Source organism: Canis lupus, chromosome 13, assembly GCF_011100685.1.
Source record: "Canis lupus familiaris isolate Mischka breed German Shepherd chromosome 13, alternate assembly UU_Cfam_GSD_1.0, whole genome shotgun sequence".
NCBI lineage: Eukaryota > Metazoa > Chordata > Mammalia > Carnivora > Canidae > Canis > Canis lupus.
Genome location: NC_049234.1, coordinates 59,026,220 through 59,043,542, shown reverse-complemented (window position 1 = coordinate 59,043,542; position 17,323 = coordinate 59,026,220). Strand labels below are relative to the sequence as shown.

The 17,323-nt window shown below is 34.0% G+C and overlaps 1 protein-coding gene across 2 annotated transcripts in view; it reads left to right on the top strand.

Moving 5' to 3' along the window:
* The window catches only part of UBA6 (ubiquitin like modifier activating enzyme 6), an 82,256-nt gene that overhangs the window by 25,813 nt on the left and 39,120 nt on the right, over positions 1-17,323 (top strand). For both annotated transcript variants that reach the window (XM_038556197.1, XM_038556198.1), the window contains exons 5-9: positions 4,503-4,597; positions 5,117-5,228; positions 11,925-12,005; positions 15,016-15,138; positions 17,140-17,263. In XM_038556197.1, the coding sequence (XP_038412125.1) occupies positions 4,503-4,597; positions 5,117-5,228; positions 11,925-12,005; positions 15,016-15,138; positions 17,140-17,263 (535 nt within the window). The remainder of the gene's footprint in view (positions 1-4,502; positions 4,598-5,116; positions 5,229-11,924; positions 12,006-15,015; positions 15,139-17,139; positions 17,264-17,323) is intronic.

The following is a 17,323-nucleotide window of genomic DNA, read 5'->3' as shown; positions in this document are numbered from 1 at the left end:
TCCAGAGATTCAAATTCAGATTTGATTATTTTGGCACTCCTGCTACACAGATAATTTTATGTTTTCTTCTTGGTAGGAAATCTTAATCTATTGCCCTTGTTTTTGTGGTTATTACTAGCTATTAATGATCATTGCCTAGATTCATTATTTCATTAGTGATAATGATATTCCAATTCTGTCATTTCTTTTTGATTTATTAGCTGGAATAGTATTTTAGACCGTTTTCCATTCATCACATATTTGGTTTCACTAAAGTGTAGTTTGTACATGTATAAAAGGCAGGATAAATACTTGATTTTTTTTTTCACCCTTTGTTGACCAGGTTTCAGAATCAGTAGTTTCCTGTCATCCCCCAATAGTGACTAATGAACTTGTGTGGCATGTGTATATACATGAACATCATGATAAACTACTTACGGATTTAAACATACATGATTTGTTTTGATCCAGTATAGTTGTAATTCTTAGTGATGCTTAAATTGTTTCATCTTTCCTTATTGGACTCTTCCGTTCTTGAGTCCTTTTAATACAACCCTAGTAGTCTTTGTCACTGATGGTAAAGTCTCTTCAGTGGACAGAGCTAGAAAATTCATGAATGAACACTGAAATTCCAGGTTTCAAGTTTAGGATGATAGCATGTCTACTTCTTTGATATCATGATTTGTATTTCTATCTCTTCTCTTACTCTAAAGTTTGAGTCTTAATGATATGGACTTAATCATGTATTTGCTTTATCCTATATTATATGATACCTACTTACAACATAATTTCAGCATAACAATTTCAATATTGTTAATATAATTATTGAAAATGCTCTATGATTTTCTTTTTTATACTTAGTCTCTCTCTCTCTATATATATAGAGAGAGAGAGAGACTGTCTTTTTTCCAGTGGATAGTCTTTCCTCCTTTATCGAATATTAGTTGACCATAAAGTTCAGGGTCCATTCCTGGGTTCTCTGTTCTGTTCCATTGATCTATGTGTCTGTTTTTGTGCCAGTACCACATATCTTGATGATCACGGCTTTGTACTAAGCTTGAAATCCGACATCGTGTTGCCACTGGCATTGGTTTTCTTTTTCAATATTCCTCTGGCTATTTGGGGTCTTTTCTGATTCCACACAAATCTTAAGATGATTAGTTCCAACTCTGTGAAGAAAGTCCGTGGTATTTTGATAGGGATTGCATTGAGCGTGTAAATTGCCCTGGGCAGCATAGACATTTTCATAATATTAATTCTTCCAATCCATGATTATGGAATATTTTTCCATCTCTTTGTGTCTTCTTCCTCAATTTCTTTCAGAAGTGTTCTGTAGTTTTTAGGGTACATATCCTTTACCTCTTTGGTTAGATTTATTCCTTAAGTATCTTATGGTTTAGGGTGCAATTGTAAATGTGATTGATTCCTTAATTTCTCTTTCTTCAGTCTCATTGTTAGTGTATAGAAATGCCACTGATTTCTGGGCATTGATTTTGTATCCTGCCACTCTGCCAAATTTCTGTATGAGTTGTAGCAATCTGGGGTGGAGTCTTGTGTTTTCTATGTACAGTATCATGTCCTCTGCGAAGAGGGAGAGTTTGACTTCTTCTTTGCCAGTTTGAATGCTTTTTGTTTCTTTTTGTTGCCTGATTGCTGAAGGCTAAGACTTCTAGTACTATGTTGAATAGCAGTGGTGAGAGTGGACATCCCTGTCGTGTTCCTGATCTTAGGGAAAAGGCTCCCAGTGTTTCCCCATTGAGAATGATATTTGCTGTGGGCTTTTTGTAGATGGCTTTTAAGATGCTGAGGAATGTTCCCTCTATCCCTACACTCTGAAGAGTTTTGATCAGTAATGGATTCTGTATCTTGTCAAATGCTTTCTCTGCATCTATTGAAAGGATCATATGGTTCTTGGGTTCTTGTTTTTCTCTTGTTGATATGATCTATCATGTTGTGTTTTACGAGTGTTGAGCCAACCTTGCATCCCAGGGATAAATCCCACTTGGTCATGGTGAATAATCTTTGTGCTGTTGGATCCTACTGGCTAGTATCTTTTTTTTTTTTTTTTTTTATGATAGTCACACACAGAGAGAGAGAGAGAGAGAGGCAGAGACACAGGCAGAGGGAGAAGCAGGCTCCATGCACCGGGAGCCCAACGTGGGATTCGATCCCGGGTCTCCAGGATCGCGCCCTGGGCCAAAGGCAGGCGCCAAACCGCTGTGCCACCCAGGGATCCCTATTGGCTAGTATCTTGTTGAGAGTTTTTGCATCCGTGTTCATCAGGGATGTTGGTCTATAATTCACCCTTTTGGTGGGGTCTTTGTCTGGTTTTGGAAACAAGGTAATGCTGGCCTCACAAAACAAGTTTGGAAGTATTCTGTCCCTTTCTGTCCTTCAGAAAAGCTTTAGTAGAATAGGTTTGGTTTCTTCTTTAAATGTTTGATAGAATTCCCCTGGGAAGCCATCTGGCCCTGGACTTTTGTGTCTTGGGAGGTTTTTGATGACTGCTTCATTTTCCTCCCTGGTTATTGGCCTGTTCAGGTTTTCTATTTCTTCCTGTTACATGTTTGGTAATTTGTGGTTTTCCAGAAATGCATCCATTTCTTCTAGAGTGCCTAATTTGTCGGCATATAGCTGCTCATAATACGTTTTTAAAATCGTTTGTATTTCCTTGGTTTTGGTTGTGATCTCTCCTTTTTCATTTGTGATTTTATTAATTAGAGTCTTTTCTCTTTTGTTTTTAATAAGGCTGGCTAATGGTTTATCTATCGTATTAATTCCTTCAAAGAACCAACTCCTGGTTTTGTTGATCTGTTCTACAGTTCTTCTGGTCTCTGTTTCGTTGAGCTCTGCTCAAATCTTTATTAACTCTTTTTCTGCTTGGTGTAGGTTTTACTTCCTGTTCTTTCTTCAGTTCCTTTAGGTGTGACGTTAGCTTATGTGTTTGAGTTTTTTCTAGTTTTTTGAGGGAGGCTTGTCTTGCGATATATTTCCCTCTTAGGACTGCTTTACTGTATCCCAAAGATATTGAATGATTGTATCTTGATTTTCATTAGTTTCCATGAATCTTTTTACTTCTTCTCTAATTTCCTGGTTGACCTATTCCTCTTTAGTAGTATGCTCTTTAATCTCCATGTTTTTAAGTTTCTTCTAAATTTCTTCTTGTGATTGAGTTCTAGTTTCAAAGCATTGTGGCCTGAAAATATGCAGGGGACAATCCCAATCTTTTGGTATCGGTTGAGACCTGATTTGTGACCCAGTATGTGGTTTATTCTGGAGAAAGTTCCATGTGCACTTGAGAAGAATGGATATTCAGTTGCATTTGGATGGAGAGTTCTGTATATATCTGTGAAATCTATTTGGTCCAGTGTATCATTTAAGGCCCTTGTTTCTTTTGTGATGTTCTGTTTAAAAGATTTGTCATTTGCTGAAAGTGCCGTGTTGAAGTCTCTACTATTAGGGTATTATTATCTAAGTTAATCTCTCTACTTTGGTTATTAATTGATTGATATACTTGGCAGCTCCCACATATGGGTAGGTATATACATATTTATCCCCACATACCTTTCTTAGATAAAGTGCCATATTTGCCTCCATTTTCTCCTTATCAGTTAACAACATATCCTGGGATTACTTCATAATGTTAAATATATATATTTCATCCTTTTTTTGTCCTACGTGGGTATACATTGTATGGATATATTATATATTATTAGATCCAGTTCTTTATTGGTAGATATTTTTTGTTACCTTCCGTCTTTTTCTGTTACAAATAGTGCTAAGTTAATACTCCTGTACGTGAGTCTTTTTGTATCTTTCCCACTGTGTCTTTGTGATAAATTCTTATAAGCGGGATTGCTGTGTCAAAGGATAAAAGTACACGTTTTGCTAGAGATACCAAATTCTTTTCCACTAAGGTCATGCTAGTTTACATACCTATCAATAATATAAGAATACCTGATTCACCTCACTCACCAATAGAGTGTATTGCCAAACTTTTGGATTTAAGCCATTCTGATGAATGAGAAAAGGTATTTCATTCTTGAACAGGATTGACTTTAAAGTACTTTAAAGTACTCAAGCAGGTTCAAAAAAAATAATGCATTTCTTTTTCAGTATACTGAATGTTTTTCATATACCTCGCTCCTTTCTCTGTTACAAGTTAAAAATGTTCTTTCCAGTTATTTGATTATCTTTCTTACTTTGAGCATGGAACATTTGAAAATAATTGTTCACATGAATTCTTTTGATTTTTGTATTTTGATTAGTATAACATACTACTTTCCTAAATTAAAATTCTCTTATGGTTTAAAGTAGTTTTTCCGTTAATTTTCCTGGGTTTACAGATGAATATGGTCACACCCTTTGTGAATGAATTCAACTTTATATCCTTCTCAATTCTTAAGCTTTTAATTACTTTCTAGTATCTGATTACACTGGATAATTCTAATTCAGCATAAATAGTATTAAAGATATAGCTATCTTATTCCTGAATATAACAGAGATTTTTCTCTTTTTCAAAGGCACTTACCATTCATGATACAGAAAAATGCCAAACATGGGATCTAGGAACCAACTTCTTTCTCTGTGAAGATGATGTTGTTAATAGGAGAAACAGGTGCAGATAAGATATTTTGATGTATTATTGTAGAATTTTTTTTTTTACTCTTGCAATTACTTAGAATATTTTCTGTGTCTAGAACTCCAGTTCATTCATAGTTGTTTGACTTATCACCATAAATTCACATCACCATAGACAAATAAGTGTTAACATACACTGATTTAGTTATTTATATTTGTGAAATTTTTAATATGTTGATATTGCTACCTAGAAATGAATGTAAGATTATTAAAAGTCTTTTTTATTGCTGAATTATTAAAAGACTTACTGAGTTTGGAACCATAGGGGTATGCTTTGAGATTACATGGCTTATGATGGAACATGACAGTATGCTACATCTCAACATTGTATAGTTATCTGTATAGATAAGTAAGTCTTCTTTCTATCTCTATATTAAGTTTCCATTGAAATTTTCTAGCATTCATGCTTCTCTGATATCGTCAAAGTGTCCAAATATGAGGGATTGGGAGTATTGAATGGAAGAATAATAAAAGTCCTTTTTTTTTTGCTTTTTAGGGCTGAAGCTGTACTTCAACATATTGCAGAACTAAATCCATATGTTCATGTCACATCATCCTCTGTTCTTTTAAATGAAACCACAGATCTCTCCTTCTTAGATAAATACCAGGTTGGTACTCTATTTTATATTAGATATTGTTGACAAATTATAAGGCAGATTGTTAGGTATATTGTAGTATAATTAATTAAACCTAGTGTGTTTAGCAGAACAAAAACTTCTAGGTTAAAAGACTTCCTTTAAAATAATACCTTTCCAATGCTTCATTTTAGGGAAAGGACTTGAGAACTGACAAAGTCAGCTTCTTTCAGAACAGTGAAAAACTCTGGTTTCTAGCATGTATTTCTTTCTCCTATATCTGTATGTCAGTTGGAGTTTAGCTGTTCTAGGCTGAACTCAAATTGCAAAGTCTGTTTTGTCACCTGTCTCTCTTGGGACCAGGAGGCTACCTAGGACATGGTATTGTGGCAATAAAAGAAATGCAAAAAGGCAAGTCCAGCTATCTAAAGCACATTGCAAGGTTCCATTCATTTTACTTCTGTTAATACTTCACTGGCCAAAGTAAGTCACATGGTCAAGCCCAAAGTGGAGAAACAGGGAAGTACACTCTGCTCTTCTTAAGGCCATGGGCAAAGGATCATGTATAATCAATTACAGAGGAATAAAAAAATGCAGACAATATTCAGTCTACTTTAGTTAAGGTTAACTAAAGTTAACCTTAAATAATAACAATTCTCAACACCTTAAGTGTTAAAAAGTGATTAGGTTGACCCTGATTTTCTCTGTGATTAAATTATGATGTTGCCCATTTAGGGAGAAGCACTCCCTTGTTTTACTGCTACTCAATATATATATTTTTTTTCGAAGTTTTGACACTGTATTGCCATATGTGTGTGAGTTTTTCCTCCCAACCAGGCAGTTCTCCGACTCCATGGACACCTAGTTCAGTGTCCTACAGTTCAGTTCAGTTTTGACACTCTACCTGGAGAAGATAGCTTCAGATCCCACACATTAAGGGTTCATTCCCACAAAAGCCTCTTTGCTCCCTTTCTGACATCAATCACAAGCCCAGGTTGTTACCCTGTGCTTCCAAGGACTGGCTATAAATTGGAGGTTCCCACGTATTCCTCCTAGGGTCCAATTAATTTCCCAGAGCAGCTCACAGAATGCAGGAAAACAGTTTACTTACTAGATTGGCTTATTATAAAAGCTATAACTCAGGAACAGTCAGATGAAGAGATACATAAAGCAATGTATGCAGAAAGCGGCACACAGCTTCCATGCCTTCTCCAAGAATGCCACCTTCCTGGCACCTCCATGAATCTGGAAGCTCCCTGAGCCCTTAGTTCAGGGATTTTTATGAAGGCTTCATTATGGAAGCACAAATGATTAAATAATTGATTTTTAGTGATTAAGAAAATCTCTAGCACCTGTCTCCTCCCTTGAGGTCTGAGATACAGGGCTGGAAGTTCTGACCTTCAGATCACAAATTTGGTTCCCCTGACAATCAGCCCCTCTCTTTAGTGGGCTTCTAAAAGTCATTTCATTAATCTAAACTGAGGTGTAGCTGAAAGGGGCTTGTTATGAATAACAAAAGATGTTATTTCACCTTTATCGCTCTGGAGCTATTTCAGGACTTGGAACAAAACTAAATACTATAACAAAAGATGCCTCTGTAGCTCTTATATGGGAAATTATAAGAGTTTAGGATCTATACGCCAGGAACCTTGGATAATGACCAAAAGGTGTATTTAATATTATAATTATAATAATATCACACCAATTTAAAAGCCAGTGTAGACTTCCACTCTGGACTAGATAACTTGAAATCAATCTTCTACAAAGATGTGTAATAGACTTCCTAAATAGAATTGTTCAACAGAGTTCCTTTTAGTTTTTCAGTTTTTTATTAAAATATAATTAATGTAGTGTTCTATTAGTTTCAGGTATACAGCATAATAATTCAATAATTCTATGCATTACTCATTGTATGCCATGATATATGTAGTCACCATCTGTCACCAAACAATGGTTTTACAATATTAACTATATTCCCAGTGCCATACTTTTCATCTTTGTGACTTATTTTATAACTGGAAGTTTGTACCTCATAATTCTCTTTACCTATTTCACCAATCCATCTATCCATCTCCACTCTAGCAACTATCATTTTGTTCTTTCTATTTAAAAGTCTGGTTTTTTGTTTGTTTCTTTATTCATTTCTTTAATTTTTTTAGATTTCACAGGCAAGGGAGATAATATAGTATTTGTCTTTGACTTATTTCATTTAGCATAATACTGTGTAGGTGCATCCATGTTGTTATAAGTGGCAAGATCTTATTCTTTTTTATACCTGAGTAATATTCCACTATATGTTTTCCTCAGTATGCATCTTCCAGTTTGCATTCCCTCCAACAACACAAGACGATTTCTTTTGTTCCACATTCTCACCAATACTTGACATTTCTTACCTTTTTGATTCTAGCCATTGTGATATACATGAGGTGATACTTCATTGTGGGTTGTTTTTTGCATTTCCCTGATGATGAGAAATGTTGAACATCTTTTCATGTGTCTGTTAGGCATCTGTATGTCTTTGGAAAATGTCTATTCAGGTCCTCTGTTCAATTTTTTTAATTCATATTGTTTGGGATTTTGATGTTGTATAAGTTCTTTATATACTTTGCATATTAACCCCTTATCAGATATGTCATTTGCAAATATCTCTCCTTTTTAGTAGGCTGTCTTTTCATTTTGTTGATGGTTTCCTTCACTGTGCAAAAGCTTTTTATTTTGTTATAGTCCCAATGGTTTATTTATGCTTTTATTTCCCTTGCCCAAGGTGACATATCTAGAAAAATGCTGTGGTTGGTGTCAAAAAGATTACCACTTAAATTTCCTTTTTTTTTTTTTCTAAGATTTTATTTATTGATTTGAAAGACAGAGGAAGAGAGGGAGAAAAAGCACGCACAGAGGAAGGAGAAACAGACTCCCTCCTGTGCAGGGAGCTTAATGCAGAATTCCATCCCAGGACCTTGAGATCATAACCTGAGCCAAAGGCAGATGCTTAGCTGGCTGAGCTACCTAGGCACGTCTACTTTGGTTTTCCTTTAGGAGTTTTGTGGTTTCAGGTCTTACATTTAGATTCTTATCCATTTTGAGTTCATTTTTGTGTTTGGTGTAAGAAAGTGGTCCATTCTGATTCTTTTGCATGTAGCTGTGCCAGTTTTCCCAGCACCATTTGTGGAAAACTACCTTTTCCCTACTGTCTATCCTTGTATCCTTTGTTACAGATTAATTGAACATTTTTTTTTAATTTTTATTTATTTATGATAGTCACAGAGAGAGAGAGGCAGAGACATAGGCAGAGGGAGAAGCAGGCTCCATGCACCAGGAGCCCGACGTGGGATTCGATCCCGGTTCTCCAGGATCGCGCCCTGGGCCAAAGGCAGGCGCTAAACCGCTGCGCCACTCAGGGATCCCGATTAATTGAACATTTAAGCTGGGTTCATCTCTGGGCTCTGTATTCTATTCTCTTGATCTGTATGTCTCTTTTTGTGCCAGTACCATAGTGTTTTGATTACTACAGCTTTGTAGTCTATCTTGAAATCTGGGATTGTGACAGCTCTGTTCCTCTTTCTCAAGATTGCTTTGGCTGTTAAGGGTCTTTTGTGGTTCCATAGTGTTTTTTAGTATTTTTTTGTATAATTTGTTGTAGTTCTCTGAAAAATACTGTTGGTATTTTAATAGAGATTACATTATATTTGTAGGTTGCTTTGGATAGTATGGACTTCTTAACGTTATTAATTCTTCCAATCCATGAGCATGGAATATCTTTCCATTCATTGTATTGTGTCTTTAATTTCTTTCTTCATTGTTTCATAGTTTTCAGAGTAAAGGTCTTTTACTTCTTTGGTTAATTTTATTTTTAGGTATTTTGGTTTTTTAGTAGAGTTGTAAATGGGATTGTTTTCTTAATTTCTGTTTCTGCTACTTTATATTGGTATATAAAAAGATTTCTGTATATTAATTTTGTAAACTAATTTTAGTAAATTCATTTATCAGTTCTAATAGTTTTTTGGTGGAGTCTTTAGGGTTTTCTGTGCATAGTATCATGCCATCTGCAAATAGTGACAGCTTTACTTCTTTCTTACCAGTTTGGCCACCTTTTATTTCTTTTTCTTGTCTGATTGCCACAGCTAAGACTTCCAGTACTATGTTGAATAAAAGTAGCCTTTATAAATAAATGAATTAAGTAAGTTAAATAAGTAAGTATCTTAGCTCAAAATAATGTAAGGGAAGTGCTCAGAGACCAAAAATGAATGGGTAGCTAAAAGAAACCTGTGAACTGCTTATTGGCTATGGTCACTTTCAGTCAGGGGTTGCTGGTTTCAATAACCACATTATTGAGAATTAGTGGTAACATAGAAACAGAAGATACAAAATAGGTTTACGTGAGATAGAGAAATGGTTTTGAGACCTACCCCTCTTTGTAAAGTTAGAACCTGAGAGGGCTGTATGCTCAATGAAAGTGTGGATGAAAACAATCTTTGCCCATCAGAACAAGAAGATTGCCTGTTTTCTCTTGAGCTCTGGATGACAATATAATGATCTTCTCTGGGAATTCACAACCATATGCCTGTACTCACCTGAGTTTGAATGTAAACTTTATAATTCTTTGTAATCTAAAATTTTCCAAGCTGAGAAATAAGAACTAGTATTAAGCTGGTAATACCCTGGAATGCCAGAAATAAATAAAACTAAACAAATGTAATAATCTACCTTCAACTAAGCCATAGTATATTCCAGTATATAAGGCCCCTTTGAAGATGAGTTCATGATATAACCTGCTGTTTTATAGCAAGCAATAAACAGGCATGCTTTTTGTTCCAGGGGGAATTATTACTTTATTCCTCAGGCTTGCACAAATCAGATATAATCCTGAGAGATGCCCCAAGAATGGCCAAGAGCCTTGATTCATTGCATATCCAGTGGATACATGTATAAAAAGTAAGAGACCCATGGAGGAGAAATACCTCTCTGCAGGAAGCACACCATATTCTGAGCTAGATAAATAGGAATAAATCCACACCTGGATATGTGTAATGAAAGTGAGTTATCCGATTCATGGAAACTAGTTAGCCTCAAGAAAAAGTCTATTGGGATCCCTGGGTGGCGCAGCGGTTTGGCGCCTGCCTTTGGCCCAGGGCGCGATCCTGGAGAACCGGGATCGAATCCCACATCGGGCTCCCGGTGCACGGAGCCTGCTTCTCCCTCTGCCTGTGTCTCTGCCTCTCTCTCTCTCACTGTGTGCCTATCATAAAAAATAAAAAAAAATTAAAAAAAAAATTAAAAAAAAGAAAAAGAAAAAGTCTATTGACAGACAAGTGGATAAAGAAGATGTGGTGTGTATATATGTATAGATGTACATATATATAGGTATATGTGTGTGTGTGTGTGTGTGTATACACACACAATGGAATACTACTCAGCCATCAAAAAATCTTTTGCAGCAACATGGATGGAACTACAGGGTATTATGCTAAGTGAAATAAGTCAATCAGAGAAAGACAATTATCATATGATCTCACTCATGTAAAATTTAAAAAACAAAACAAAGATCATAGGGAAAGAGACAAAAAAATAAAACAAGATGAAATCAGAGAGGGCGACACACCATAAAAGACTCTTAATCATAGGAAATGAAGTGAGGGTTGCTGGAGGGGAGGGGAGTGAGGGAGGGGTAACTGGGTTGATGGACATTAAGGAGGGCACATGGTATAATGAGTACTGGGTATTATATAAGACTGATGAATCAATGATCTCTATCTCTGAAACTAATAATACATTATATGTTAATTGAATTTTAAGAAATAAAAATTTAAAAAAATCTGGACTGAGAATCTAGTTCTGTCACTTGATAGATGAATAACCTTGGAAAAATTCTTGACCTATTTGAGTCTACATTACTTAAGATAAAATTTGATTATAAAAACTCTAATTACCTCACAGGGTGATGATAAGAAATCAAGCAGTAAAACTTATAATTTGCTATTTTAAATAACAGAACTTGGTGGTTTCACTAATGATACTGTCCTAAAGCAAAAGTCATTATATTATGAATCTGTTGAATATCTGAAGTAAAAGTAAGCTAAGTCCACTAATGTAATAAGTAATCAAAACTGTATGATACTGGCACAAAAATAAAAACATAGATCAATGGAACAGGATAGAAAACCCAGAAATGAACTCACAATTATATGGTTAGTTAATCTTTAACAAAGGAGAAGAGAATATACAGTGGGGGAAAAAGTCTGTTCACCAGTGGTGTTGGGAAGCCTGGACAGCGACATGCAAAAGAATGAAACTAGACTACTTTCTTACATCAAACAAAAATAAATTCAAAAGGGATAAAAGACCCAATAATGAGACTTGAAACCAGTAAGTTCTAGAAGAGAGTACAGGCAGTAATGTCTCTGACATTAGCCATAGGAACATTTTTCTAAATATATCTTCTGAGGCAAAGAATATAAAAACAAACATAAACTATTGGAACTACAACAAAATAAAAAGCTCCTGCATGGTAAAGGAAATAACAAAACTAAAAAGCAACTAATATAATATGTTATTTTTCCTTTTGCTATTCCATAACTCTGAAGGTTTTAATCTTAGAATAGAATACAATAGGATACTATTCTTTCATAAAGAAAACAATATGTTTTTAGCATAATGCAAACTGAAATGCTTTTGATTTAGAAGTATATTTTACCAAACTAATTGTTTATCTTCTTATATTCTTCTTAATAGTGTGTAGTATTGACTGAGATCAAACTTCCATTGCAGAAGAAGATCAATAACTTTTGCCATTCTCAGTGCCCTCCAATTAAGGTAATAGTGTCATTTAATAATGACTTGTAGTTAAGCAAAGAAAGAACACTTTGTTAGAATTTGTAGCTTTTCAGTGGGTTATTTAAGAAGTCTTTTTACATAAGGACAATCACAGTAGTATTTTCCTCTTTAATTTTGGCATCATATTCATTTCCTATTTTTAAAACCAGGATCTAAATTTGACTTATAGAAAATTGCTAAAAGGAAGAATTAAGGTTACGAATGGAAGAGATAGTAAATATTGAATTCATCATCTAAGTTTAAATATGGCATCATAGTGGTTTTCAAGAGGTTCATTGGTTCTTGTAACATATTCATTGAGCATGTGCTACAGATAGAGTTGTAGGCCTTAGGAATACATTAGTGAATAGGACATAAAATTTTTCCTACTCTAGAAAATTGCCATCCAGTAAGGAAAATACATAATAAAAAAGCAGATAAATAGATAGTTTCAGGTCCTATGAATAAAAACCTAGATAAAGAGTATAATGTCTGAAAAAAAAAAAAAAAAAGAGTATAATGTCTGCATGATGTTGGGATGGGGACCAGTGCTGGTTCTCTGAAATTGAAGGTCAGGGAACTCCTGTCTGAGGAGATGACATCTGAGTAGAACCCTGAATAATGATAAGGAGCCAGCTATGGAAAATGTCGGCAAGAACATTCAAAACATGAAGAATAGCAAGTATAAAGACTTGCAAGTGTAAAAATTTGCTTAATGTGTTTAGGGAACAATGAGAAGCAAGCAAGACCAGAATGGAGTTTGGGTAAAGAAGAGAGAGAAGTAGGAGTACAAGTTACCAGACAATTAGGTTCAGAGAAGTAATTAGAGGACCATAATTTAGATAACTTTGAGGATAGCTGAGTTGTTTTGTTTTTTTTTTAAGATTTTATTTATTTATTCATGAAAGACACAGATAGAGAGAGGCAGAGACACAGGCAGAGGGAGAACCAGGCTCCATGCAGGGTGCCTGACATAGGACTTGATCCCAGGTCTCCACGATCACGCCCTGGGCTGAAGGCGGCACTCAACTGCTGAGCCACCCAGAATGCCCCAAGGATAGCTGAGTTTTAAGCCCATGAGTTTTGACCTGATTTATATTTTTAAAAAATCACTCATAATGTGCTGTATAGAAAATAGTCTAGAGCAAAAGTTTTCAAAGTATGGCCCATGGATACTGAAAATTCTTGAGATCTTTTCATGGGGTCTCCAAAATGAAACTATTTTCATAATAATATTAAAATGCTACTTGTTTTTTCTCTCTGATTCTCTTACGGGGCACAGTGGAATTTTCAGTCTAGATGATGTGTAGTGACATTATTGTTTTGACAGCTAATGGAATATGTGTATATTCTTATATTTTAAATGTGTCTCGGTTTTAATTTCTAATATAGTAGTTATAACCCAGATAAATAAAAGCTCTTTCAGTCCTCAGTAATTCTTAAGAACATGAAGGAATCACGAAACCAAAGAGAAAGAGAGCTGTTAAGAGTAGAGACAACTAGACCAGTTGGAGGATAATGCAGTAGTCCAGATGAGAGATGCTGGTGCCTTACTCAAAGAGAGGTAGAAATAGATTGTAAGAAATCATTGAATTTTAGATATGAGAATCGAATGAATACGAGTTGTGAGGGAAAGAATGATCAAAAATGACTTAAAGATTTTTCTGGAGTAATTGAGTCGTGGTGACTGACATTTGGAAGACCAGAAATAGGTTTAATTCGGAAAAAATCATTTTTCCTGCTCAGCTACATACATATTACCAGCTCCACCTCCTTTATGGGGTTATTTGTTCCTTTGGAAAAAAACTATTTGTTCCTTTGAGATAGGCACTAAGCCAACGGTCATACTCTATTAAATAGATGTGCTAAAAGTTTTTGGATTGTAGTGTTTATATAACATTTACATTCTGTAGAACATTTCTGCTGTGGTTCACAATTTAAATTAAACAAATGAATAAGATATAGGATAAACTTAGGATAGGGCACGGAAGTTTTACAAAATAATTACACTGAGTTATTGAACTAGTCTTTGTTTATATAATTGATAATACTTAGTCCTACTTGAAAGTTGTTTTCAAAAGAAATTGTCCTCAAGTTTGCAGCTTTTAAACTTAAAGTTTCTAAATTTCTGCTCAGTTTTGTCTCATAAAAAATGCTGTGTGTACCTATTTTGAGAGTAAAGGCGGTGCATGATCCAGTATGAGGTAATCTTCTGTTAACTCTTTCACTACCTTATGTAATTAAGGTGGCATAAATTACTTTAATGGGCTACATTTTTATATCCAAATATGAATAAACTTTAGTTTTTGTTAAAAAATCACTTTATACAGGATCATATGTGTTATGGAATAAGAATTTTTCCTTTTATTGTTAACTCTCAAAATAACTTTGAGCACAGTTTCTTTGCAGATTCTTAGAGTGGAGAGAGTGTATGTGTTATAAAAGTCATTTTTAATAGAGCAATGATTAATGATTGTGTTCAAGAGTCTAATTTTTACCTCTCTTGACTTTGATGTATACTGACAGCTCCTCAGCCTCAGTTTGTTGCCTCGATTTTCAGCTTTTAGCTCTGTTCTATTTTTCCATTAACTCTACTTTTAACAAATGGACACTCTTTTTTCATTTCCTCAAATGAAAAATAAAAATTCGCTGCTAAGACCATTGAACCAAGATGTTTCTTAAATACTTTTTTCTTAAATACTTTTTTCTTAAATACTTTGCTTGATTTTTTAAGGCAAGGAAAGAATTTTTGTTATTTAAAAATCAGAGAATGTGTAATGATGATGTGCTGCATCTTCTAATTGTATAACACTAGACATCCAGTCCCAAATACCAGTATCCTGATTCCTGAACCAATTTACAGACAAATAATGTATTCTATTTGTGATCACTTTATATCCGAAAAGATAATCTTAACTATAAATAAAGTTGTCGTGAAAAGGTTTAAAATAGTAGACATGCGGGTTTTTTCTTTATGTGAATAGATAAACTTGTTTTTATCATTTCATAGTTCATCAGCACAGATATACATGGAATTTGGTCACGATTGTTTTGTGATTTTGGTGATGAATTTGAAGTTTCGGATACAACAGGAGAAGAGCCAAAAGAAATTTTCATTTCAAATATAACACAAGTATGGTTGTATATATTTATTATTATATATGTATATGGTTGATTTTTTTTTAGATTGATGTGAATACAATTTTTTAAAAGGTGATATTAGCAAAATACTATAACATGCAATATTTTTCATTTGTTTTATGGTATTTTAAGGTAATTTATAAAAGAATATGTGTTAATTTCTTGATTGCATTATATTAAAACCAAATTTAAGATTTAAGTTAGGATATTAACAGAATATCTGGATTCCTTCTAACATTATTTAATAATCAATACATCAACATTTACTTATGTCATAAATTTTAACTTTAATTTGTTTATGTTGTGCTCCTATTGGACATGAAGTGTGATTCAGTGTTTACTGAACTGTGTTTATTGTGTCAGATCACGGAAGTACTAAGTATGTTATAAGCCACCTGGCCCAACAATGGACTAATAGGAAGATGCATGATTAAGTTATAGGCAAACGCTTTTCTAAAATTTGTTATATTTCTAGAATATTTGGAGGAGGAAAAAAAGTATAAAAATTACCCTTGAGATCAGAAAGTATGAACTTTCTAACCATGTTTTCTTCATATAAGCTTAAGGTATTTATTCCATAAAAGAATTGGAGAAATCATCGTGATCAATTTTTGCCACTTGTTTTTTAGTCTAAATCATTACATTTACTTGCATTCTTTCTAATCAGTTTACATTGAAGCTCAAAAGATGCTAAATAAAAGGGAATGATAATATACCTTGACCTAATAGTATTTGTGCCTCTGTCTTTATGGTTGATTTTAATACAGCCATGTAATGTTGCCTTTTCACCCCTTTTTAAGAAAAATGCATTTAAAAAATCATTCTGTGTATCTCTGCTTATGGAATGACTTATTATTCAGCCTTTAACCTTTGTACTTGTGTTTAGTTTGTCCCTGAGAATACCATACAGTTAGAATAGGCTCTAGGATATAGTATGGATTCTTGTATTGCATTGGTATTTTCTTTTATCGAATAGTGTGCAAAGTATGAAGGTTATCCATAAAGAATTACAAAATACAGTAAGTGTTCCTATTTAACTTAATCTGCAATTTATTCTTTTTTTTTTTTAAGATTTTATTTATTTATTCATGAGAGACACACAGAGAGAGGCAGAGACATAGGCAGAGAGAGAAACAGGCTCCATGCAGGAAGCCTGATGTGGGACTCCATCCCAGAACTCTGGGATCATACCCCGAGCCAAAGGCAGACACTCAACCTCTGAGCCACTCAGGCGTCCCTATTCCTCCTTTTTTAATAAAATCCTTACAAATTTTATTCTTCTTGAAATATTAGTAAACCCCCACTAGGTTAATTTTATCTATATGTTTATGATCATAATTTATTTCTTATCCAAATTATTAAGCCATAGCAAAATTTTTAGAATCTTTATAATTATGAAACAGAGAATGACAATTTTAGATTTTATGTAGATTAAATAAATATTACCTTATTCAAGCAGTGTTTTGGATTATATACAGTTAGGAAATTTCTGGGCCTTTGACCTATCTCATCCATCCTATTTGCTAAAATAAGCCAATTTCTTCTTTTTCTGTCCTGGTAAGCTGGGCTACACAATATTTTCCTTTATAGTGTTGCAAGCTTTAAATTACCAGTTTTCTGACTTTAAGTCTCTCTCCTCTCTTATATTTCTTTGATCTTCAAAGTTAGACTCCTCTTTTTTGCAGAGTTTTTGATAACGTGACTTTAAAACTTATAAAAGACATTAAAGGTTATTAAATATAAGTCACAAAAATCTTTGTGAAATATTTGAACTCCAATGTAGAAGCTCTCTTAAACATAAAAATTATATTTTAAACATTCATAATAAAATAAGTTGATCATTAGTTTGCAGTAATCTTAAAAGGCTTGCTTTTACTAAGAAAGGAAAGAAAAATCTTAGTTTGATTGTTTCAAGAATGTTATGATAAAATGGTCCCTTTTGTGTAAGATTTGAAATTTGTACAAAAAAAGGTATACGTGAACTTGTTTTTAGGCTAATCCTGGCATTGTTACCTGCCTTGAAAATCATCCTCACAAGCTTGAGACAGGGCAGTTTTTAACATTTCGAGAAGTTAATGGAATGACAGGCTTAAATGGATCTACACAACAAATAACCGGTAAGTTCATGTGTTTTATTCATTTATACTTATTTTTCAAAACTTTAATAGTTCAGACAG